This window comes from Trachypithecus francoisi, unplaced genomic scaffold (genome assembly GCF_009764315.1).
Source record: "Trachypithecus francoisi isolate TF-2019V2 unplaced genomic scaffold, Tfra_2.0 Lachesis_group18, whole genome shotgun sequence".
NCBI lineage: Eukaryota > Metazoa > Chordata > Mammalia > Primates > Cercopithecidae > Trachypithecus > Trachypithecus francoisi.
Genome location: NW_022681463.1, coordinates 67,203,461 through 67,228,083, shown reverse-complemented (window position 1 = coordinate 67,228,083; position 24,623 = coordinate 67,203,461). Strand labels below are relative to the sequence as shown.

The following is a 24,623-nucleotide window of genomic DNA, read 5'->3' as shown; positions in this document are numbered from 1 at the left end:
GGGGGAAGGGGAGGGGAAGGGGGAGGAGGGAAAGGGAGGGGGCGGGGTTCGCCGGAGACGCGAGTCCATTTTGAGGCTGTGCCTGGCGCGTACCATACGATCCCCACGGCTGGAGGCCAGGCGGTCGCGCTGCCTCTCCCACTCGCCGGAGGTCGGAGATAAGTACCCGCCGCCCGGCTCCTCTCGGGAAAGCGGGGTGGTCCTCGAACCTGCAGCGAGGGTGGGGACTTGCCCAGGTCAGCAGGGAACTGCGTGGGAGGGGGGGGCTGGCGAAGGCCGTCTGAGCTCCAGTCCCGGCAGCGCGTCGGAAACCAGCAGGGCACTGTCACGGGCGTGGGGAGGAGCGGCTTGCGGTGGGCGCCGGGGCAGTGTGTCTGTGGTCCAGAAAACCTGCTCTGCCCGGAGGCTTTCCGGCCCTGCTACCAGCGTCTCCACATTCCCTAGAAAAGAAAAGACGGGTGTGGGCCTTAGGTTAGAGCGCGCCGCCAGCGTCTGGCGCTGACCTGGAGAGGTTGCATGGCGCCGGGGGAGGGCGCCCTAACCGAGAAGCTGCTTAATACAAAGAGCTCCAGGTTCCTGGCGTTTCACCAGGTCTAAACAGCCTGGCTTTATTTTTGGGGGCCATTGAAAAAATTGAGGCTCAAGATTGGGGTCCTGTGCAAATAAATGCGTTAATACTGTTCTTTTTCTTTTCTCTTTGCAGTAGCCTGTGGTTCGTTAGTCAAAACGTGAAAAAACCTGCTTTGCCCTGGGAAATAGTAACCCTGCCAAATACATCAGCTTATAGGAGACAGAGGTAAAATGCTACAATAATTTTCCTATGTTATCCTTTTTTTTTTTAAACACCCAATTTCAATAGGCCCCAGAACCTTCCAAAATGGAACTGTGTGTAGAATACGTATGTTCCCATCCACTTTTCATTGGTGGTCTTTGTTCTTTTCATATTTTGTTAAAACTTAGAAAAATAGAATCCACGTTTAGCATCTATTTATGTGGTATTTATCTTAAATATATCCAAACATTTATATTGCAAAAGAAGAAAAGAGCTTCCACACTTTTTTCCTAGTTTTTTTCCCCTTCTCCTATGCTTAGGGAATTGTCAGGCTGCTAGGGCTTTTAGAACAGGGCTTGAGTTTTCTAGAGACCTTTATATAATAGGCATTTTTAAAGCAGAATTTTATTTATATAGGCACTCCTTCTAGTAGAACTTGATGGAGCTGTTAACTGACTATACTTCCTTCTTGCACAATGGGAGCTTCCCTATCCTTCCCTAAAAATACATTTTTTTTTTCCTTTCTGCCAGCTGGCTTACTAAACCTCCCTGGGAAGTCCTTGCCTAACACCGGGCTGTTCTGTTCATTCTATACATTTATGATAGGTTATCTGGCCTTAATTCTGCCACAGCTTTTGTTCAGATACGCTCATTTTCATGACACTGCTTTGTACCTGATACCCTATGTAATACGTGTTTTGCTTTGCCTTGAAATCACAGTTCAAGTTTAGAACCTTTTCTTGCTTGATACACTGGTGCTCCACAATAACACCTTAAATGTGTAGAGTTTGCATATATGTAATTAAACCTTAAGTTTGTATAGTTTTGTAGTTTATGGAATTCTCACACATTACTGTAATACAGGAGTTATTGAAAAATTATTTTTAGGCAGCTAGAAAGGGTAAAAGAGTTCTTGGTGGAATTTTCCTTTAATAAAAAGCAGCTCCTGGCCGGTGACTTTGGGAAGTTGAGGTCAGGAGTTCAAGACTAGCCTGGCCAATATGGGGAAATCCCATCTCTACTAAAAATACAAAAATTAGCTGGGTGTGGGGGTGTGCACACCTGTAATCCCAGCTACTTGGGAGGCTGAGGCAGAACCACCGCTTGAACCCAGGAGGCAGAGGTTGCAGTAAGGCGAGATCGCGCCACTGCACTCTTAGACTGGGCAACAGAGTGAGACTCTGGTTACCAAAAAAAAAAAAAAAGCCCCCAAACCATTTATTTTCTAACAGAAAGCAGCCTGAAAAGTCAGGCTGCAAGCAGAAATATGCAGGCTAGAAGCTTTTGTATGTAAATGTCGCCAGCTATATCTGGAAGCCAGGTACATTCAGTATGGGGTTTCTTGCTTCCTTTTCCTTGTCACCCTATGTGGGCATCTTGGCGATCACTAGGTAAAACCACAGGTGCAGGTGTCATGGTGGCCCCAGATAGAAGCCACATTTGCATAACAAAAAATTAGAGTGGGAGGGTCAGTCTTTAGCCAGGCTGTGTAAATGGTACACCTGGTCAAACCAATCCCCTGGGCTCTGTAAATCACCACCTCCTTGCTCTGTACAAAATCAATTGCGTTTCACCTCAAACCCAGAGACCCTCTCTTGGGTGACCTTTCTCAGCATGAGGAACGTTTCTCTGTTAAACTTTCCGCTCCTAAACCCACTCGTGTGTGTCCACGTCCTGAATTCTTTCTTGGCTCGAGACAACCACGGGTGTATCCCCCAGACAATGGAGCCATTTCATTATGAAGTAAATACTATAAAATTTGTTTTTTAATTTTTTTCCAAGAGATGGGATTCTCAACTGTGTCTTGAACTGGGCTAGGATCCTCCTGCTTCAGCCTTCGGAGTAGCTGGGACTACAAGTGTGTGGCACCATTCCCAGATATAAAAATCCTAATTTTATGAAGGATAAAACTGGTTCTTGAACACAGGTACTCAAAAGCAGGTTTTGTGCTTTCCCCTTCACTGGAGAGCCTGTTAAACCTAGTTTGTAAAAACTGCAAAATTTTAGAAGGGATTTTAGAGAACTTATGATTAAACCTCTTCATTTTATGAATAAGAATACTGAGTTCTTGAGTCACTTTCTAGATATAGTGCTAAGGTCTAAGAATTAGAACACTCAGGCTCTATGATGCCTAGTTTGCTGTGTATAACTGATAAGTCTCCATTTTTTGAGTGCTGGGGGTGTCTTAGTTTTTTTGACTCCTAAAGTTAGGTGTTTTGATGATTTCTAAGATGCTTTTAAGCCCAAAATTTCTATTCCTACCCCATAAATTTTATTACCATTTATTGCCTATATATATGTATATATAGGTAAGACACAGATGCAGACTAGTGTTAACTGCCTTAAACTTTTATATTTTAAACTCGAGTAGGTATGGTAACAAGTGTGTCTTATTCTTCGTTTTTTACTAAGTCCTATAAAAGTAAGGCTTTCTTGTAAGGTTAGGAACTGCATTGAGAGGTGGACCACTCTAATACGTCATTGGTTAGAGTTCATAAAGTGATATAAACCCTTTCTAGAGAGAAACCTAGTCATCTTTTCAAGAGCCTTAAAAATGTCCTTACTGTGGCCGGGTGCGGTGGCTCATGCCTGTAATCCCAGCACTTTGGGAGGCTGAGGCGGGCAGATCATGAGGTCAGGAGATGAAGACCATCCTGGCTAACATGGTGAAACCTCATCTCTACTAAAAAATAAAAAAAAAAATTAGCCGGGCGTGGTGGCTGGCGCCTATAGTCCCAGCTATTTGGGAGGCTGAGGCAGGAGAATGGCATGAACCTGGGAGGCACAGCTTGCAGTGAGCCGGTATCGCGCCACTGCACTCCAGTCTGGCGACAGAGCGAGACTCCGTCTCCAAAAAAAAAAAGGCCTTATTGTTTGACCCAGAAGTACATTTAAAGGAATTGTCTTAGGAAATAATAAGAGCTGTGGAGCAAGACTTTTCTCTGTAAGGTGTTTATCTAAATGTTACAATACCCAAAAAATAAAACCACAAACAAAACAACACAACAAGAAGAACACCCATAAATAAGCAATAAGAAAGCATATCCACAACATGGACTGTCATGTTTTTCTAGAATATATAATGATAGGGAAAAGGCATGTAATAAAATAAGGGGACAAGATACAAAATTGTATTATGCTACCAGTTTTGTTAAAATGTGTGCACATGCACAGACACATGGGATTGGAATAAAGACACCAAAATAATAGTAGTGGTGATTTCTTGCTGATGTGATTATGGGTGGCTTTTTCTCTGTATTTTCTGAATTTTCTATAATAAAAAGAAGTTGCTTTTATAATTTAAGAAGACACAAAAGCTGGTTGCATGGATAACTTCGATTTCAGTATGGTGTCAATATTTTATGGTTTTAATTGCGGTAAGAACATTTAACATGAGACCTATCCTCTGCACAAATTTCTAAGTGTACAGTACAGCAGTGTTAACTATAGACATGAGCAGATCTCTGAAACTTACTTTTATGTGACTTTTATAAGGTATTTATCATACCTTCTAGAATAACAGCACCTGGCCGGGTGCAGTGACTCAGGCCCATAATCGCAGCACTGTGGGAGGCTGAGGCGGGCAGATCACCTGAGGTCAGGAGCTTGAGACCACCCTGGCCAAAATGGTAAAACCATGTCTCTACTAAAAATATAAAGAATTAGCTGGGCATGGTGGCAAGCGCCTGTAATCCTTGCTAATTGGGAGGCTGAGGCAGGAGAATCGCTTGAACCCAGGAGGCAGAGGTTGCAGTGAGCCAAGATCACACCATTGCATTCCAACTTGGGCGACAAGAGCAAAAACTCTGTCTCAAAAAAAAAAGCAAGCAGGAAAGAGTCAAGGCTAAACTGTGGTACAGAGAAGAGAATGAAGGAAAAGGAAAAAGTTTTTCTTAGTGCTCTGAACTAGCGAGGTAATGAATGGCCTGGTTTATATTTTTGAGAATTTCATCTTAGTCTGACAACCCTTTGTGAACTTCCTGAGTAGGTGAACTTTCCAAGCCTAGTGAACCTTCTGTACTAGCTCTATTTTGCCTTGTCAGGGTCCCTGCTAGAAATATCTTGGAAATTTTAACTGCTGTTCATTCTAGGATAATGCCAGAAAAGGTTGGTTACTTCCTGTCTTATATGGACACAAAGGTAACTTTTATATTGTTTGCAAAAGCCACATAATTACTTTAGATACTATGTGTAATGTATTAATTTTCATATTTAGAGGTATCTGAAACCTGATGTTTCTTGCTTTGTCCTGTGTTGATCATACACATCACAGAGGTGCTATATGTAATATATTAATTTTCATTTTTAGAGATTATATCTGAAACCTGATCTCTGTATCTTACTTTGTCCTGTTTTGATCATATAAGTCACCGGGACAGTCTCTAAAAGAATGAAGAGTAATGACACATTGATATAGAGTATTTAAAATAAAAACTTTATAAATAATTTTCATATACCTTTTAAAATAGCTATACAAATGAGAGAAACTAGTATGTATAAGTCGTTTGTCAGAGGTTACATACAGACTGAGAGCCAGACAAGTATGTCAGTCTCCTCATAGGTCTGGATTCAGAGATTTCCAGTAATACATTTAAAAAAAAATTTTATGAAAGATGAAACCATAGGCTGGTCATGATGACTCATGCCTGTAATCCCAGCACTTTTGGGAGGCCAAGGCAGGAAGATACTTGAGGCCAGGAGTTTGAGGCCAGCCTGGCCAACATAGTGAAACCCTGTATCTACTAAAAACATAAAAATGAGCCTGACGTGGTGGCAGGCACCTGTAATCTCAGCTACTCGGGAGGATGAGGCAGGAGAATCGTTTGAACCCAGGAAGTGGAGGGTGCAGTGAGATGAGATCGCACCACTGCACTCCAGCCTGGGCGACAGAGCAAGACTGTCTAAAAACAAAAACCAAAACCATACTACAGCAGATTAAACTTCTTATGAGGCTTATATTTAGCTCTTTTCAAAGTTTTACTTTTTAAACTCAATATGGTTTTCCTATAATTGGCTCTTTAGTTTTTCCATCCATTTTATTGTGCAAATGTTCAAACAGAGAAAACTCAGAAGAATATTACAGTAAGTATTCTTATATCCTCTACCTAGATTTTAATAGTTGTTAATTAGACCCTTACTTAGTTTCAAGAAAACATTTATTAATGGATCTCTCTCTCCTTTTTTTGTTTTTTTTTTGAGATGGAGTCTCACTCTGTCGTCTAGGCTGGAATGCAGTGGTACAATCTTGGCTCACTGCAACCTCTGCCACCTGGGTTCAAGTGGTTCTCCTGCCTCAGCCTCCCGAGTAGCTGGGATTACAGGCCCACCGCGCCCAGCTAATTTTTGTATTTTTAGTAGAGACAGGTTTCACCATCTTGGCCAGGCTGGTCTTGAACTCCTGACCTCATGATCCACCCGGCTCAGCCTTCCAGAGTGCTGGGATTACATGCATGAGCCAATGCACCTGGGCTAATGGATCTCATACTGATACATAGTAAGGTGCAATGGCTCATGACTATAGTCCCAGCTACTAAGGAGGGTGAGATGGGAGAATATAGTACACTATTTGAAGATAAGATTAGTGTGCTCAGAGGAAATGATTTTTTTTTAATGAGCCATTTTATTATAGGAATTATTTCGAAGTAACATTTGTGACTCTCAGTTCAGTAAAGCTTAGCATAATTTAATGTCTGTGAAGTGAGTTTCAATGTTTGCTGTCTAGCCACCTGATAGATAGGTACTTTTTGAAATTCTTGCATTCAAAGATGCCTCAAAGCAGGATGGAAATTTGGGTTAAATCCTTAAGATAAAAGCATAATATATTTATTGGCTTTTCTTTTTGTTTCCTAATGGGATATGAAAAAAAAAAAGGGTAATATTTTGAACAACTCTATTATATTGCTAACAGCCAGTGGAATTTAAAGACCTCAATAGGAAAGTTTCTTTTACTAATAGATTTTATAAGGAGAAAATTAACTTTTGTTTCAGAGTAAATGAGTACCTTTTGCAGTATAATCATTTTAGGTTGATCCCTTGAAAGAATTTCTAGAAGGAAGAAGTCCAATACATATATATTAACTCTACTATATTATCACACCTTAACTTTGTAAGTATTGGCTTTTCCATTTTTATTATTTTAGTGATTGTGTTATGGTTTTCATTTATAGAAGCTGTTGCCAAATACTAATTGAGGTAGGATTGATAAAGCACTTTTTATAATCCTTGTTTGTGGATAGCTTGACAATTTGTTCAAAAAAAATAAATCTGTAGTGGTGGTCTGCAACTTTGTTAAAAATAAAACTAAATCAAAAAGTGAATTTCATTGTATGTAAATTTAAAAGTATATTAGAAAATATCAATATGGCAGGAGAACAAGGTTGACTTTTTTCCCGCAACTAGTGTCTACTACCACCTCTCTGGAAACTTTAAAAGTTGTCAGCTTTTAAAACTGTTGGTGTAAAACATTTGGGAAGTTTTTAATTAGTGGGAAAAAGGTATTTGTGCTTCAAAATTTGAGACTTTTCTAAGTATTCAGAAACATTCAAAGGAAGAAATGAATTTTGGAAAACTTGTTTGCCTTTATGTGCTTAATCTGACTTAAAGTTGAAATTTGAACAGTGAATATTTATTTTGTTTACATAAAGTTTTTTGACTTCTATATTGGGGAAAAAACTAGCTTGAGGCCAGGTGCAGTGGCTTATGCCCATATAATCAGCACTTTGGGAGGCTGAGTCCAGATCGCTCGTGCTCAGGAGTTTGAGGCCAGCCTGGGCAACATGCCAAAACATCATCTATACAAAAAAAAAAAAAAGTACAAAAATTAACTGGAAATGGTAGCATGTGCCTGTAGTATCATGAGGTGGGAGGCTCACCTGAGCCTGGGGAGGTCAAAGCTACAGTGAGCTGTGTTAGGGCCACTGCATTCCAGCCTGGGCAACAGAGTGATACTCTCTCAAAACAACAGAACAGACAGGGCGCGTTGGCTCATGCCTGTAATCACAGTACTTTAGGAGGCTGAGGTGGGTGGATCATTTGAGGTCAGGAGTTCAAGACCAGCCTGGCCAACATAACGAAACCCCGTCTCTACTAAAAGCACAAAAATTAGCCAGGTGGGGCCGGGCGCGGTGGCTCAAGCCTGTAATCCCAGCACTTTGGGAGGCCGAGACGGGTGGATCGCGAGGTCAGGAGATCGAGACCATCCTGGCTAACACGGCGAAACCCCGTCTCTACTAAAAAATAGAAAAAACTAGCCGGGCGAGTTGGCAGGCGCCTGTAGGCCCAGCTACTCGGGAGGCTGAGGCAGGAGAATGGCGTAAACCCGGGAGGCGGAGCTTGCAGTGAGCTGAGATCCGGCCACTGCACTCCAGCCTGGGCGACTGCGAGACTCCGTCTCAAAAAAAAAAAAAAAAAAAAAAAAAAAGCCAGGTGGTAGTGGCACATGCCTGTAATCTGAGCTACACAGGAGGCTGAGGCAAGAGAATCGCTTGAGCCTAGGAGGCGGAGGTTGCTGGTGGGGAGGTTGCCAGTGAGCCAAGATGGCGTCACTGCACTCCAGTCTGGGCGACAGACTGAGACCCTGTCTTGAAAAAAAAAAAAAAAAAAAGGCCAGGTGCGGTGGCTTATGCATGTAATCCCAGCACTTTGGGAGGCCTAGGAGGGCGGATCACCTGAGGTCAGGAGTTTGAGACCAGCCTGACCAACGTGGTGAAACCCTATCTCTACTAAAAATACAAAAATTAGCCAGGTGTGGTGGTGTACACCTGTAATCCCAGCTACTCAGGAGGCTGAGGCAGGAGAATCGCTTGAACCCAGGAGGCAGACGTTGCTGTGAGCCGAGATGGCGCTATTGCACTCCAGCCTGGTCGACAAGAGCAAGACTCCCTCTCAAAAGAAAAGAAAAAAAAAAAACCCCGAAAAAGAGGTGGAGGGGATGTATGCTTTTTTAGTTCATGTCAAAGGAGTAAGCTGGGTGGATTATTTCAGATTTTGTGTTAGCCATACTTTAAGATTCTGTAAGTTAATTTGCTGTGAAGAGTACCTTTTATTTATGAGATTAAAATCTTTAACTTATATTATCCTTTAAAACTTTGGAGGCAACAAAGATGTCTACCAAGGTTTCTTGGATCAGGTATTCGTCACTTGTGGAAGTGGTCACATAGTTTTGTCTTAGAGAAAGTTTTGAGTATAAAGAGAAGGCATAGGCAGGGCGTGTTGGCTCACACCTGTAATCCCAGCACTTTGGGAGGCCGAGGCGGGTGGATCACCTGAGGTCAGGAGTTCGAGACCAGCCTGGCCAACATGGCGAAACCCCCGTCTCTACTAAAAATACAAAAATTAGCTTGGCATGGTTGTAGGTGCCTGTAATCCTAGCTACTCGGGGAGTCGAAGGCAGGAGAATCACTTGAACCTGGGAGGCAGAGGTTGCAGTGAGTTGTGATCACGCCACTGCACTCCAGCATGGGCAACAGTGCAAGACTCCATCTCCAAAAAAAAAAAAAAAAAAAAAAGGCATAAAACTAAAGGAAGAAGAGAAAAGGAAATATTTAGATATTTTATTTAATTTAATTTTTTTGGTGACAGAGTTTTGCTGTTGTGCAATTGCGGCTCACGGCAACCTCTGCCTCACGGGTTCAAGCGATTCTCCTGCCTCTGCCTCCTGAGTAGCTGGGATTGCAGGCATGCACCACTACGCCTGTAATTTTGTATTTTTAGTAGAGACGGGGTTTCTCCATGTGGGCCAGGCTGATTTTGAACTCCCGATCTCAGGTGATCTGCCCACCTTGGCCTCCCAAGGTGCTGGGATTACAGGTGTAAGCCACAGCGCCCGGCCAGAAATATTTAGATTTTAAAGTGAATGAAAATAAGAATCTTTAAATTATAAACCAAAATGTGTAAGTTAAATCACTAAAAAGGAAACAAGAGGATCTATTGTAATTTTGATGCAATTTTTTTAGAAAAGAGACTTTCCAAATAGGTATTTTTTTCCCCTCTGGTTCACTTTAAGAGCTGTAAGTTGATCATGACCTTGGGATGACTTTATTATTTTAAGTTTTCCTGTGTGTGACATTTTCCTTTTCACTTTTGGTCACATTTGTTTGCCTGAAAATTCTTCTTGGCCCCTGTTTTGTATCCTCAATTTTCTTCATAGTTTCTCTTTGCCTTCGGTGTCCTTTTTCTCCTCCTCATCCCACCCAATCACTTGGTATGTTCTTTGTTTTCTTCTTATTTAATATGCTTGGATAGCATTCTCTGGTATTAACATTGAAGTATTAACATTGCAAAGATGAGTAAATTAGGTTTATTTTATTGAGTGTTGCCCTTACCACTTCCCTGTTTCTATTGCCTTCTCAAAAATCTGGCCTTTGTGTAGAATTCTTAGGCAAAAGATGACAGTAATGGAAGTGAAAAGTGTGGAGCAGGACTGGGGTTGGCAGATCATCAAAAGTTTGACTTCACTGTTCTGAAAGTTTGTGTGTCTTACAGCTGCGTGGTGACCTCTTTCAGAAGACAAAGTTTAGTCTTTATAGCCATTCTCTTCCCAATGCTTTTCAAAGGTTATATGATTTGTCATATCACAAAGGATTTTTCAGAAAAATCAGCTGTTACACTTTTTTTGTTTGCAGTATGACACTAAATTTGAGACAGAATAATCTTTGCTTTAGTTCTCCCTATGTTATATATTATAAATACATGTATCTTACAATCTAAAGCCATAAACTGGCTGGGCGTGGTGGTTCACACCTGTAATCCCAGCACTCTGGGAAGCTGAGGTGGGCGGATCACTCGAGGTCAGGAGTTTGAGACCAGTCTGGGCAACATGGTGAAACCCTGTCTCCAGTAAAAAAATATAAAAATTAGCCAGGTGTGGTGGTGGGCGCCTGTAATTTCCAGCTACTCAGGAGGTTGAGGCAGGGGAATCGCTTGAACCCAGGAGGCAAGAGGTTGCAGTGAGCCGAGATTGTGCCACTGCACTCCAGTCTGGGTGACAGAGTGAGACTGTCTCAAAATAAATAAATAAATAAATAAAAACTTAGGGCCCAGCGCGGTGGCTCGTGCCTGTAATCCCAGCACTTTGGGAGGCAGAGGCAGGTGGATCATTGAGGTCAGGAGTTCAAGACCAGCCTGTCCAAGATGGTGAAACCCCGTGTCTACTAAAAATACTACAAAATTAGCCAGGTGCGGTGGCAGGTGCCTGTAATCCCAGCTACTCGGGAGGCTGAGGCGGGAGAATCGCTTGAATCTGGGTGGCAGAGGTTGCGGTGAGCCGAGATTGCGCCACCGCACCCCAGCCTGGGAGACAGAGTGAGACTGTCTCAAAAAAAAAAAAAAAAAAAAAAGGCCAGGCACAGTGGCTCACCCCTGTAATCCCAGCACTTTGGGAAGCAGGTGGATCACCTGAGGTCAGGAGTTTGAGACCAGCCTGGCCAACATGGTGGAACCCCGTCCCTACTAAAAATACAAAAATTAGCTGGGCATGGTGGCAGGTGCCTGTAATCCCAGCTACTCTGGAGGCTGAGGCAGGAGAATCGCTTGAACCCAGGAGGCAGAGATTGCAGTGAGCAGAGATCACACCATTGCTTGCACTCCAGCCTGGGTTACAAGAGCAACACAGTCTCAAAAAAAAAAAAAAAAAAAAAAAAAGCAATAAACATTAACCCTGCAAGCTCAGCTTGTCTTTTAAATACTGTTTACCTTCTAGATATAGTCCAGTCATGTATGGCTGTTGAAGTTACTGTTAAAAAAGTTTCACTTTTTATTATAGATGGCCTACTATTATTTTGGTGATAATGTGATATGTGTATATATCCCTGAGTAAACAGTGTAGAAATATATAGTACTCTTGGTGTTTTAACTATAGAGATAAATGTATGTTTAAAATAAATTTGTGGTCTGGTGCAGTGGCTCACACCTGTGATCTCAGTGGTTTGTGAGGCCAAGGCAGGAGGATTGCTTGAGGCCAGCTAGTGAGACCTGGTCTCTACAAAAAAAAGTAGCCAGGTGTGGTGGTGCATGCCTGTAGTCTTAGCTACTTAGGAAGCTGAGGCAGGAGGACTGCTTGAACCCACAAGTTTGAGGCTGTAGTAAGCTATAATTAGGCCACTGTACTCCAGCCTGGACAACAGAGCAAGACCCTGTCTCTCAAAAATGAAAAATAATAAACCTGCATTGAGAAATGGTATTGGCCTACATCAGGGATCTCACATATTTTGGTCATAGGACACTTTTACACTCTTAAAAACTGAGAATCTTGGCCTGTAATTTCAGTGTTTTGGCAGGCTGAGGTGGGAGGATCACTTGAGCCCAGCAATTTGAGACTAGCCTAGGCAATATGGTGAGACCTCGTCTCTACAAAAAAAACTACAAAGAAAAAAAATTAGCTGGGTGTGATGGTACATGCCTGTAGTCCCAGCTACTCGGAGGTTGAGGCAGGAGGATGGCTTGAGTCCAAGAGGCAGAAGTTGCAGGGGACTCAGATTGCACTACTGCACTCCAGCCTGGGTAAAAGAGCTGTCTCAAAAAAAAAAAAAAAAAAAATTGAGAATCCCAAGAAATTTTTTATGTTTTATACTGTCAATATTTACTCTATTATAAATTAAAACTATTTTTTAAAAATACTCATTTAAAATAACAATGATAAACCCATTACAAGTTAACAAATAATTTAGGAAAATAACAATTTTCCAAAACAAAATACAGAGAAGCATGGCATTGCAATATAGGCCTGTAATGAATGGCTATTAATAGAAGACAGCTGGAGTCTTTTGTTTGCTTCTGTATTTAACCTGTTGCAATAAATTATTTTGGTTGAAATATACAAAGAAGGCTGGGTGTGGTAGCACATGCTTGTAATCCCAGCACTTCGGGAGGTGGAGATGGGAGGATTGCCTGAGGGCTGGATTTCTAGACCTGCCTGGGCAACGTAGTTTATAAAAAAATCTATGGCCGGGCATGGTAGCTCTCACCTGTAATCCCAGCACTTTGGGAGGCCGAGGCGGATGGATCACCTGAGGTTAGGAGTTCAAGACCAGCCTGGCCAACATGGTGAAACCCCGTCTCTAATAAAAATACAAAAATTAGCCGGGCGTGGTGGTATGCGCCTATAGGCCCAGCTAATTGCGAGGCTGAGGCAGGAGAATTGCTTGAACCCGGGAGTCAGAGGTTGCAGTGAGCTGAGATAGCACCACTGCACTCCAGCCTGGGTGACAGAGTCAGACTCCATCTCAAAACAAAAAACAAAACACAAACTCACTGAAACTAAAAATTAGCTAGACATGGTGGTGCACACCTGAAGTCTGAGTTACTTGGGAGGATCCTACTTGAGCCCAGTAATTCAAGGCTGCAGTGAGCTATGATCGTGCCAGTGCACTCCAGCTTGAGTGACAGAGTGAGACACCCCCATCTCTTAAAAAAAGGAAGTACACAAAAATCTAGGCTTACACAGATATGTAGTTGGTAAAGGAAGGAATACTGTTTAGCCTTTTCAGGTAAGTTCATCTTTTTTTTTTTTTCTTTTTTTTTCTGAGGCAAGGTCTCACCCTGTTGCCCAGGCTGGAATGCAGTGGTGCCATCTCGGCTCACTGCAGCTTCTGCCTCCTGGGCTCAAGGGATTCTCATACCTCAGCCTCCTGAGTAGCTGGGACTACAGGCACATGCCACCACAGCTGGCTAATTTTTTTTTTTTTTTTTTTTTTTTTTTTTGTAGAGGTGGGGTTTTACCATGTTTCCCAGACTGCTCGTGAACTTCTGAGGTCAAGCAGTCCACTCTCTGCAGCCTCCCAAAGTGTTAGGATTATAGGCGTGAGCCACTGCTCCCAGCCTGAATCTTCTTTGATACTATACAAAAACTCAGCAAGTGCTAGTTTCTTTGTTGGAGTATGGAATCTGAAATTGTATTTATGAACCTGTTGGTCTTTCGTGAACCTCAAATGAATCTTTTACCCATGCCTGATTTATAACATGTGTTAGTGACTTGAAATAATATTCACTGTGTTTTGCAGATCTCCAAATATTGACACATTTCATTATACAGTACTCCTTTCCCCTCAAAAAATCCTCACATTCATTAATATCACTACCCATCTCATCATAAAAGTCTTTAACTAATGGAAAGCTGTCAGGCTCATAAATATAAAATGTTTTCCAGAATTCCAATTTTTACATAAAACCCAGCCTTTTCGTTAGCAAGAGATACTGTCAATTGTTTTCTTTGAAGTAACAAGCTCATTTTTTTTTCCAAGATGTAAGGTAGCTAAGTCTGAATAGCCATAGTTTATCATTTGTTCTTTCAGAAAGTAAAAATGGTGTTCCATGAAAAAAAGCAGCTGGTTTAGCTTGCAGCTCATCACTTAAGTGCTTTTTCTCTAGACAGCATCTGCTGGTATGCAGAAGTGCTATATGTGTACTGCCTATTTTGTCACACAATATATTAAAAAACTGTACACAGGCTCAAGACTTAGTAAAATGAATAATTTTTACTGCTGCATCAAGAACATTCTTAAATGAAACTGGTACTCCAACCCTAATTTGGGTGGTGATGATGAATACAATTCAGTGCTTCTTACAGCTTTGCTCAATCCCTACTAAGGCTTCAGCAGTGTCTACACACCATTGCTTTTACACCATTGGTACAAATGTTGACAGTGCAAAAAGCAAGTAACATCTTAGTGTTACTACGAAAACAGTTTTGATCTCACAGATGCCCCGAAAGAGGGACATCCAGGTTTTTGCCCACCACACTGTGAAAATTGATGATTCTAGATAATACAAAATGGCTTCGATTACTGTTCTGGTGGTTTAAAAACAACAAAAAACCTCATTTAGTTCTCCTACCTAGAAGAGTGAATTGCAACTCTTATCTTGTGCTTTTACCTGTGATTTTAAAAATTGTAATCTTGCCTTTGAAATAGAAAAATATGCCAATTCATAATAAAGTCTGCATGAAGAGTACATGTTTGGATTTATATTTCTGTGCTACTTTCTTTTATATAACATACCATTTTATATTTGTGGGCCCAGAGTAAAGAGCTCATTCTGTTAGACACTGAATAGCCTTGTTTTTGTCAGTAGTCAGCTCTGTTTTAAAACAATTGTTTGGGTCCTGCTGGCTCAACTTGCAGTTGTCCTAGTCCTGAGTCTGTCTTATCCAAAGACTGTTGTTGGAAAGCCCACACAAAGGCCTGTGTATAGGATGCCTTACTATTAAAGGAGCATGTTCTAGTGTCAGCGGATTAAATTTGCTTTGGTGTGCATTCCCTTACTAATTCTCACTTCCTTTGTTTGGCTGGTTATTTCAGTGAATGATCATTTTACTGTGAAGACAGTTTCTTCTAATTATTACATAGTCCTAGTGGTGACGATTATTGGAGTAAAATAAATTTTTTTTTTTCTGGTAGGATGTGATGGAGCTGCTTGAAGAAGATCTCACGTGCCCTATTTGTTGTAGTCTGTTTGATGATCCACGGGTTTTGCCTTGCTCCCACAACTTCTGCAAAAAATGCTTAGAAGGGATCTTAGAGGGGAGTGTGCGGAATTCCTTGTGGAGACCAGCTCCTTTCAAGTGTCCTACGTGCCGTAAGGAAACTTCAGCTACTGGAATTAATAGCCTGCAGGTTAATTACTCCCTGAAGGGTATTGTGGAAAAGTATAACAAGATCAAGATCTCTCCCAAAATGCCAGTATGCAAAGGACACTTGGGACAGCCTCTCAACATTTTCTGCCTGACTGATATGCAGCTGATTTGTGGGATCTGTGCTACTCGTGGGGACCACACCAAGCATGCCTTCTGTTCTATTGAAGATGCCTATGCTCAGGAAAGGGATGCCTTTGAGTCCCTCTTCCAGAGCTTTGAGACCTGGCGTCGGGGAGATGCTCTTTCTCGCTTGGATACCTTGGAAACTAGTAAGAGGAAATCCCTACAGTTACTGACTAAAGATTCAGATAAAGTGAAGGAATTTTTTGAGAAGTTACAACACACATTGGATCAAAAGAAGAATGAAATTCTGTCTGACTTTGAGACCATGAAACTTGCTGTTATGCAAGCATATGATCCAGAGATCAACAAACTCAACACCATCTTGCAGGAGCAACGGATGGCCTTTAACATTGCTGAGGCTTTCAAAGATGTGTCAGAACCCATTGTATTTCTGCAACAGATGCAGGAGTTCAGGGAGAAAATCAAAGTAATCAAGGAAACTCCTTTACCTCCCTCTAATTTGCCTGCAAGCCCCTTAATGAAGAACTTTGATACTAGTCAATGGGAAGACATAAAGCTAGTTGATGTGGATAAACTTTCTTTGCCTCAAGACACTGGCACATTCATTAACAAGATTCCCTGGAGCTTTTATAAGTATTTTTGCTAGTCCTTCTGCTTGGCCTTGTCGTTCTCTTTGGTCCTACCATGTTCCTAGAATGGTCATTATTTGATGACCTGGCAACTTGGAAAGACTGTCTTTCAAACTTTAGTTCCTATCTGACTAAATCAGTCGATTTTATAGAACAATCAGTTTTTTACTGGGAACAGGTGACAGATGGGTTTTTCATTTTCAATGAAAGATTCAAGAATTTTACGTTGGTGGTACTGAACAATGCGGCAGAATTTGTGTGCAAATATAAACTATTATAAAATCTGTTTCAAGTATGCAGTTCTCTTTTGTTAGAAATTGTCAGAGAATAGAGAGTGGTAATTCAGATTTGGTCAACGATTCTAGTCACATATTTTCCTCCAAAAGTATTCCTTCCAAAAATAATCTCCTATACATGTTCAAATTAGGTAGCATAAAGATAAAAGTGAAATTTAGTAGTATAGGCCTGAACCCTTTTTTGTTTAAAGAGTGCTTTTGAAATAAGCATCCACCCCAAATATTGGTTGTATTTATGCTGTGATAAAAATAGGTGAGAGATCATATGATCTAATATTGTATTGATGGAGGTGTAGGTAGTATAATAGTGACTGTTAAGCACGCAGTAAAGACCACTTTTTTTTTTTTTTTTTTTGAGATGGAGTCTTGCTCTGTTGCCCAGGTTGGAGTGCAGTGGTGCAATCTCGGCTCATTGCAGCCTCAATCTCCCAGGTTCAAGTGTTTCTCCTGCCTTAGCCTCCTGAGTAGCTGGGACTACAGGCACGTGCCACCACGCCCAGCTAATTTTTTGTATTTCTAGTTGAGATAGGGTTTCACTGTCTCTCAAGACCGTCCTGTTAGCCAGGATGGTCTTGATCTGACGTCGTGATCCGCCCGCCTCGGCCTCCCAAAGTGCTGGGATTACAGGTGTGAGCCACTGTGCCCAGCCAAAGACTACTCTTAAAGCACCTTTTTGACAGTGAACATGCTCTAAAAAAGGAAAGATAGTGTAGAAGATTTCCCACACACGCACACGTGGGAGACAACTGAGGGTACTGAGTTAGATTTCCAAAATTTTCTACAGAGTTAATTATCACCAAAATGTGAATGGTACATACAAAACCTGGCATTTTCTTGTGATAAGTTTACATTTTTAGGAGAGTGGAGCTTTCAGTCTGCCCTTTTCTCCTTTGTTTTTGTAGTTTTCACCAAAGATGATCAACTAGAAATGTTACATGGCTATGCAAGCAAAAGCATAGATACGTTAAAAAAAAGGATCAGGTGGCTGGGCATGGTGGCTCATGTCTATAATCTCAGCATTCTGGGACAGTGATGTGGGAGGATTATTTGAGGCTAAGAGTTCCAGTTCGAAACCAGCTTAGTAAACATAGCGAGACCCAGTCTCGACCAAAAAAAAAATATATATATATATATATATATATATATCGGAAATACATGGCAAGAGCAGGAAATGGGAAGACTGCCTTTTTTTCTGGCAGCTATGTGTTGTTTTGTTCCAAAGATGGCAAGTGTACAACCAAACCAATCCACTTGCTTACAGAAAGAATGTTTAGTGTAGTTGCTAATTTGACAACAGATAAAACAGTCTGTCAGCTATTACAAAGTACAAAGTAACCAGCTGAACACTAATGCTGTTCTGTCTGCTCACAGGAGATAAAGATACCCTCTCATGGAATAAAAAAACTTACCTTGCTTAGAATTCATATAACAAAGAAGTAACCTTTTAACTGCTCTCTAGTCTGCCTTATTTCTGCCATAGAGTAAGATACTCCTTGAAAGCCCATTAAGTGGAATAGACTTTCTGAAAATAGAGATCTTTACCTCAGTCTTCCTTTAATTTGGTTGAGAGGAGGTAATGAAAATGGGGACAGGATAAAAGGTGGCAACTAAATTTAAAGCACAGAAGAAATGATTTCTTTCTAGCTATGAGAATAGTCAAATTGAGCTTGCCAGGCGAGGTAATGGCTGTCGCGTTCCTAACATGTAATTCATGATTTAGCCACTAAATTGCTAAGGAGATCATAAGAAATTAAGAAAAACGTTTAAGTCTAGCCTCTGCGTGCTAGACAGGTATGGGGAGGGAGAAGTGCTTTTTCCCTCCCAGTAATTAAAAAAAAAAAAAAAATCTATATAGTTTTACATTTATCAGGTTTTCATGGAGAATTTTTTAAATGTAAGACAGGAAAGGGATCTATTTGATGTCTATCTTCAGATATATTGGCAGTTTTCCTTAAAACTATTTAGTTCCTCATCTGTTGCTTTTTCATTTTGTATACTGCAAGTTCCCAGGCAACTCAAATTTGCAAACACAGCCATGGATATGCTATTTACCTTACAGTAGTTTCCTGGGAATCTAAGTCTCTGGTTTTTGTTATTCTTCCCTCTCCTCCGTTGTATAATCATGTATAACTAGCATCATTTAAGGTTAAGTTAACATTAAGTGTGGCTGATGGTTTGAAGTGAGGGAAGAATGAGTAGTCAGGAACTGGTCACTTTGAATGTGGGAGGGAAGATATGCACGACAAGGTTTTCTACGATAAAGCAGTTTCCTGCTTCTCGGTTGGCACGCATATTAGATGGCAGAGACCAAGAATTCAAGATGGTTGGTGGCCAGATTTTTGTAGACAGAGATGGTGTTTTATTTAGTTTCATCTTAGATTTTTTGAGAACTTACCAGCTTTTATTACCTACTGACTTTTCAGACTATCTTAGGCTTCAGAGAGAGGCTCTTTTCTATGAACTTCGTTCTCTAGTTGATCTCTTAAACCCATACCTGCTACAGCAAAGACCTGCTCTTGTGGAGGTGCCTTTCCTAAGCCAGAACACTCAAGCTTTTTTCAGGGTGTTTGGCTCTTGCAGCAAAACAATTGAGATGCTAACTGGGAGGATTACAGTGTTTACAGGACAACCTTCAGCGCCGACCTGGAGTAGTAACTCTTTCCCTCCTCAGATGACCTTACTTCCACTGCCTCCACAAAGACCTTCTTACCATGACCTGGTTTTCCAGTGTGGTTCTGACAGCAGTACTGATAACCAAACTGGAGTCAAGTATTTTGTACTTTGCAGTGTTTCTCTTGTATACCAGTTTGTGATGTTTTCTCTAAATACTTGAAGTTCCTCAGGCCTGTAACTTCTCCTAGAAAAGATGATTATTCAAAATAATGTTTTGGGGTAACCAGTGGAGTTGGGTAGAATGACCAAATAATTACTTTCTAAACTGGGATACTTGTTAGAGTGAAAGGGACTATTATTAGGTGGGACAAAAGGAATAAATGAAGACTGCCCAAAAAAAAAACCAGACTATGGACATTCAAATCATAGGAGAAAATAATTTAATAGATTATGTTCCATTGCTAATGAATTTGACTTACAAAAGAATTGCCTTATTTTTAAGAGATTCTTTCAGTGGTTTATATAAAGGCTCGCTCACTGGTTTCTTTTGAGTTCCTTACATACTATATAATTTGTTCTTTCAGTTCTTATGATTAGGCTACTGTTTTTCCTTCAGCTGTTTTTTTTTTTTTGGAGACAGAGTCTCGCTCTGTCGCCCGCCCGGGCTGGAGTGCAGTGGCCGGATCTCAGCTCACTGCAAGCCCCGCCTCCCGGGTTTACGCCATTCTCCTGCCTCAGCCGCCGGAGTAGCTGGGACTACAGGCGCCCGCCACCTCGCCCGGCTAGTTTTTTGTATTTTTTTAGTAGAGACGGGGTTTCACAGCGTTAGCTAGGATGGTCTCGATCTCCTGACCTCGTGATCCGCCCGTCTCGGCCTCCCAAAAGTGCTGGGATTACAGGCTTGAGCCACCGCGCCCGGCCTCAGCTGACTGTATTTTTAAACACCCTTAAAGACAGATATATCTCATGGCAAATTTGGTATCCTGTTACAGCCTTGGCTCTTAACTCAAAATATTGGGATAGGCTGTCAGTATGTTAAGGATAGTTGCTCCTGAGTCAATTCTTCACTTACTCCCTCTGTTGTTCTTGGCTGGATCCTAATGCTGATTTCCACTCTGCTGTCACAAACATTTTTTCCCCCCGTAAAATGTCTTAATGCTGTCCTACCATTATTTTACCAACTGTGAAAGCTGGCTTTAGTTTTTAGGAGGAAAAGAAAAGCCTGCATGTGTTCTTTATTGATAGCATTTAAAATATACTTTTTTTTTTGTGGTAAAGGTAGACGTATTTTAAGGTATTTTCTTAACTTTAGCAGTAGTCAACAGGAAGGATACCAGTGTCTCTCTGTCTTAACAACACACCCCTTGGTCTTGCTTACCAACTGGAGGATACTAACTTCCTGTCCTTCCAAAGAGGTTGAAATGTCATTTTGGGAAAAGAGAGCCAGTCAAGCTAGTAGGCTGATTGTGAAGAAAATCTAATACCTTATCTTTATCTCAAACCTCTGTACAACTTTATTTGCATTGATGGGATACTTTAACAAAAATGAAACATTTTTTGGTTTTTAAAATTTGAGTGATTATGACCTCTTTGGGGATCATGCTTCAAAAAGTCAGAAACCTAGAGAAAAAAGTGGCATTGATTTTTAAAAAGAAACACACTAGGTCAAAAGATGTCCTGGAAATACGAAATACTCTTTAAAAACCATGCATTTGGAGAAAGTAATTGTTATCTTGAAAAACATGATTAGAAACTAAAACTGGAATGTTCCTGTGTGTACACAGTGCCCTTTTTATGTTAAGTGTTTGTGTTTTAGAAACAGCACAAAAGTTTTTTCCATTTTAAAGTGAGAAGACATATTTAGACTTCCATAATTCCAAAATCAGAAGCTATTTTAAAAATTAGCATTTTCTTGCATCACCAAATGGTATTCAATTGTTTGGAGCTCAAAATTTTTTTCATTCCATAAATGTTTGTGAATTTTTAGACAGTGCCAATTTAAAAGTAGAGATAGCCAATCTGAATACAGTGACATTATGGGGATCTCTGGTAATTGGGATGAAAACTCTGGCCTTAAAAGGCCCACTTTTAGTATATAATTGCCTAATTAGCAATCATTTTTATTTTTTGCTCACTCCCTGCTCTGAATCTGTCTATTCAGATATTTTTGGTTTGGAAAAATGGAGAAGTGAGCCTAATTGGTGCCTAATTGTCTGGTGTATCATTCACCTTATTCAGTTTGTTCTATCAATATGATTTACCACTCAAGGTTCATCTAGCAGGTTGCTCAGTTATTATCTCTCAAGGTCATAGTACTAGAAATACTTGGCTTGCATCTTTCAGATGGCCATTCGTGTTATCAAGCTCAAGTTATAGTTGGTCATAGGATTCTAGAGTCTTTATCTGACTTCTTTTTGAACTGGCTCAAATGGAAAAGTGTAGTTGCTTTTAAATTTAAAAAATAAGTTTAGACTTTCTATTTTCCTTTGGTTTCTTCTATTCTGTCCTTTCTTTGTGTGCTTGAAATCTTTTATTTTTCAATTTGTCCTCATACGGAACCAAGTATTTTAGCTAGGTGATTTCTTGCAAGTACATTCCGCTTTATTACTATCTACTATCTGTATATACTATTTGTATCTTAATTCTTTTATGAGATGTTCTGTAACATTTTTTCTCTTTGACAAATATTTCTAGACTATACAGTCAAGATCTGGGGCTTGGGGGTAAGTGGAATGATTTGCTAATATTGAGAATCTGTTGTATCAAACATAATAAACATTTTTTGAGATGTGCATTGTAGTTTGGTAATTCTTAGATTTTACTATTGGTTTCTTTGCTTAGAATGAGTTTCTAAATGTGAACTACAAAAACCACTCTACTTCAAGTGTGATCATTAGAAGAAGGTTAGGGATGTCCCCAAGGATCATTTTATCCATTTAAAACTACAGATGGTTTAGGTTTCTGCCTGAACTAATCTAAGTTAGCTTTTTCTTCACATCTCATAAACTAATGGTGGGAGGACACAAAGAGTTTTATGAAAACATCTTTGATGGCAGATAAAGGAAGGAGTCATAAAGCTGTGTCCATGCAGATATGTTATGCTGACATTATCATTATTATTATTATTGAGATGGAGTTTCACTCTTGTTGCCCAAGCTGGTGTGCAATGGCGTGATCTTGGCTCACCACAACCTCCATCTCCGGGGTTCAAGCGATTCTCCTGCCTCAGCCTCCCAAATAGCTGGGATTACAGGCATGCACCACCACTCCTGGCTACTTTTTGTATTTTCATTCGAGCTGGGGTTTCACCATGTTGGTCAGGCTGGTCTCAAACTCCCAACCTCAGGTGATCCACCGGCCTCGGCCTTCCAAAATGCTGGGATTACAGGTGTGAGGCACCGTGCCCAGCCTATGCTGACATCATTAAAGCCAACAGATAGCTAATCTGAAAAGTTCATGTGCATTTTTCTTTTCCTTTTTTTTTTTTTTTTTTTTGAGACGGAGTCTCGTTCTGTCGCCCAGGCTGGAGTGCAGTGGCATGATCTCAGCTCACTGCAAGCTCTGCCTCCTCATGTGCATTTTTCTTGAATTGGTTCTGTGTACTGCATTTGTTCTGTGGAGCACCTCAGTGAATAGAAGATTTTGCTCTTTCCACTCCAGAGGCTTTTGACCCCAAGTTGTGGTCTTTGACAATGGAGAGTTATTGCATAAAAAGTGACAATAAAATCTTGACATTTCATATCTGCAAATTTTCACTTAAAAAAAAGGTAGATTTGATAGGAGTAAGTCACAAAGGAAAATCCATAATGTCAGTGCTATTAACTGATAAGATTAAATCTGGAGGGGAAATTGTAAGTGCATAGCATTCATTGAAATATTTGATTCAATCAACTAAATAGTAGCTAATTCAAAACAAAATTGGACATAGTTATATAAAATAAGACAATTTAATGTTTGATCAAATGTTTTCTTTAGAAAATAATCTCTCAAATTGATGAGTGTTGGTTTACTTCTAAATATGGAATTGAAATGACTTTCAAAATCACAGCAAGGTCTCGATTTTCAGCACCTGATTACTGATTTGGCAGCCTGGCATGGTGGCTCATGCGTGTAATCCCAGCACTTTGAGAGGCTGAGGGGGGTAGATCACTTGAGGTCAGGAGTTTGAGACCAGCCTGGCCAACATGGTGAAACTCTATCTCTAATAAAAATACAAAAATTAGCAGGGCATGGCCGTGTGTGCCTGTAATCCCACCTGCTTAGGAGGCTGAGGCAGGAGAATCACCTGAACCTGGGAGGCGGAGGTTGCTGTGAGCCAAGATCACACCACTACACTCTAGTCTGGGTGACAGATTGAGACTCCATGTCAAAAAAAGAAAAAAAAAAAAAAAAAGAAATTACTGATTTGGATTTGTAAATGAAATTTCAAAAAAAAAATCTGTCTTGAGAAGAATCTGCCTTTGAGGTTGTAAGTCAAATTTATGTGTATAGTTTTGCTAGTTATTAAAGGGATGCTTTATAATTAAGCTTCTTTTTGTGTGTCCTAGGTATGTTTCTATAAAACCTGATAACCGAAAATTGGCCAACGGAACAAATGTCCTCGGCTTACTGATTGATACTTTATTAAAGGAAGGCTTTCATTTGGTCAGCACTAGAACAGTATCCTCTGAAGACAAAACTGAATGCTATAGCTTTGAAAAGATAAAAAGCCCTGAAGCACTCATCATGAATGAAACACCAAAACCAGAGACTATCATCATACCAGAGCAATCTCAGATAAAGAAATGAAGTTGTCTATTCTCTTTTAAAGAGAAATTGTCATTTTTCTTGTTTCATTACATATTTAGGGCATACATGTTAGCCAAATCTATACTCAGCCTAACTCTTGGCTTCATCTGCTACCATGCCATCTCTGGGCAACCAGGCCCCAACTGTGCTTAAGCCATAATGCTTGCTGCTCTCTAGACAACTCCATGTACTTGGTGCTTTGGTATGTGTTCTACCTTCAATACATCTTTCCCTTACTCTTCTTCATGAATGCTTATGAGCCAAGATTGCACCACTGCACACTAGCTTGGGTGACAGAGCAAGACTGTCTAAAAAAAAAAAAAAATTGATCTCAAACTGATGGATACCCTAAGTACCTTGACTTGATCATTATACATTCCATGCATGTAACAAAATACCACATGTACCCAATAAATATGTAGAAATATTATATGTAAACAAGAAAATAGTTGGGCCTCCCGTATTTTCCCACTTCTGTTTGTTTGTTTCAGCTTTTTTTTTTTTTTTAGATGGAGTTTTGCTCTTGTTGCCCAAGTTGGAGTGCAAACGTGCGATCTCAGCTCACTGCAACCCCCACCTCTCGGGTACAAGTGATTTTCCTACCTCAGCTTCCTGAGTAGCTAGAATTACAAGCATGCAAAACCACGCCCAGCTAATTTTTGTAGTTTTAGTAGGGACGGGGTTTCACCATGTTGGCCAGGATGGTTTCAATCTCTTGACCTTGTGATCCGCCCGCCTCGGCCTCCGGAAGTGCTGGGATTACAGGCGTGAGCCACCATGCCCGGCCCCAGCATGTTTTTATCAATCACAGT

General features: G+C 40.7%; 2 protein-coding genes and 1 long non-coding RNA gene across 3 annotated transcripts; 2 read left to right on the top strand and 1 right to left on the bottom strand.

Annotated features, from left to right (window-relative positions):
• TRIM13 (tripartite motif containing 13) lies at positions 1-24,285 on the top strand. Its single transcript, XM_033176852.1, is given in 5 exon segments — positions 1-151; positions 704-796; positions 15,166-16,117; positions 16,120-16,842; positions 23,571-24,285. Coding segments are annotated over 2 exon segments (1,221 nt in total). The 5' UTR covers positions 1-151; positions 704-796; positions 15,166-15,171; the 3' UTR covers positions 16,395-16,842; positions 23,571-24,285.
• Positions 4,836-7,559, bottom strand: LOC117063233. Its single transcript, XR_004428824.1, has 3 exons — positions 7,197-7,559; positions 5,495-5,505; positions 4,836-4,847 (listed from the first exon to the last, which is right to left on the bottom strand). It is a non-coding gene; the product is annotated as an uncharacterized LOC117063233 (long non-coding RNA).
• Positions 17,526-24,285, top strand: KCNRG (potassium channel regulator). The gene is made up of 2 exons (XM_033176856.1): positions 17,526-19,179; positions 23,571-24,285. The coding sequence occupies exons 1-2, from the start codon at positions 18,602-18,604 to the stop codon at positions 23,809-23,811; spliced, it is 819 nt and encodes a 272-aa protein (XP_033032747.1). The 5' UTR covers positions 17,526-18,601; the 3' UTR covers positions 23,812-24,285.
• Positions 24,286-24,623: the final 338 nt, after the last annotated feature.

Coding starts and splice junctions, on each gene's coding strand:
- KCNRG (XM_033176856.1), top strand. CDS start 18,602: ATGAGTAGTCAGGAACTGGTCACTTTGAATGTGGGAGGGAAGATATGC. Junction 19,180..23,570: donor GATAACCAAACTGGAGTCAA/GTATTTTGTACT, acceptor TGTGTGTCCTAG/GTATGTTTCTATAAAACCTG.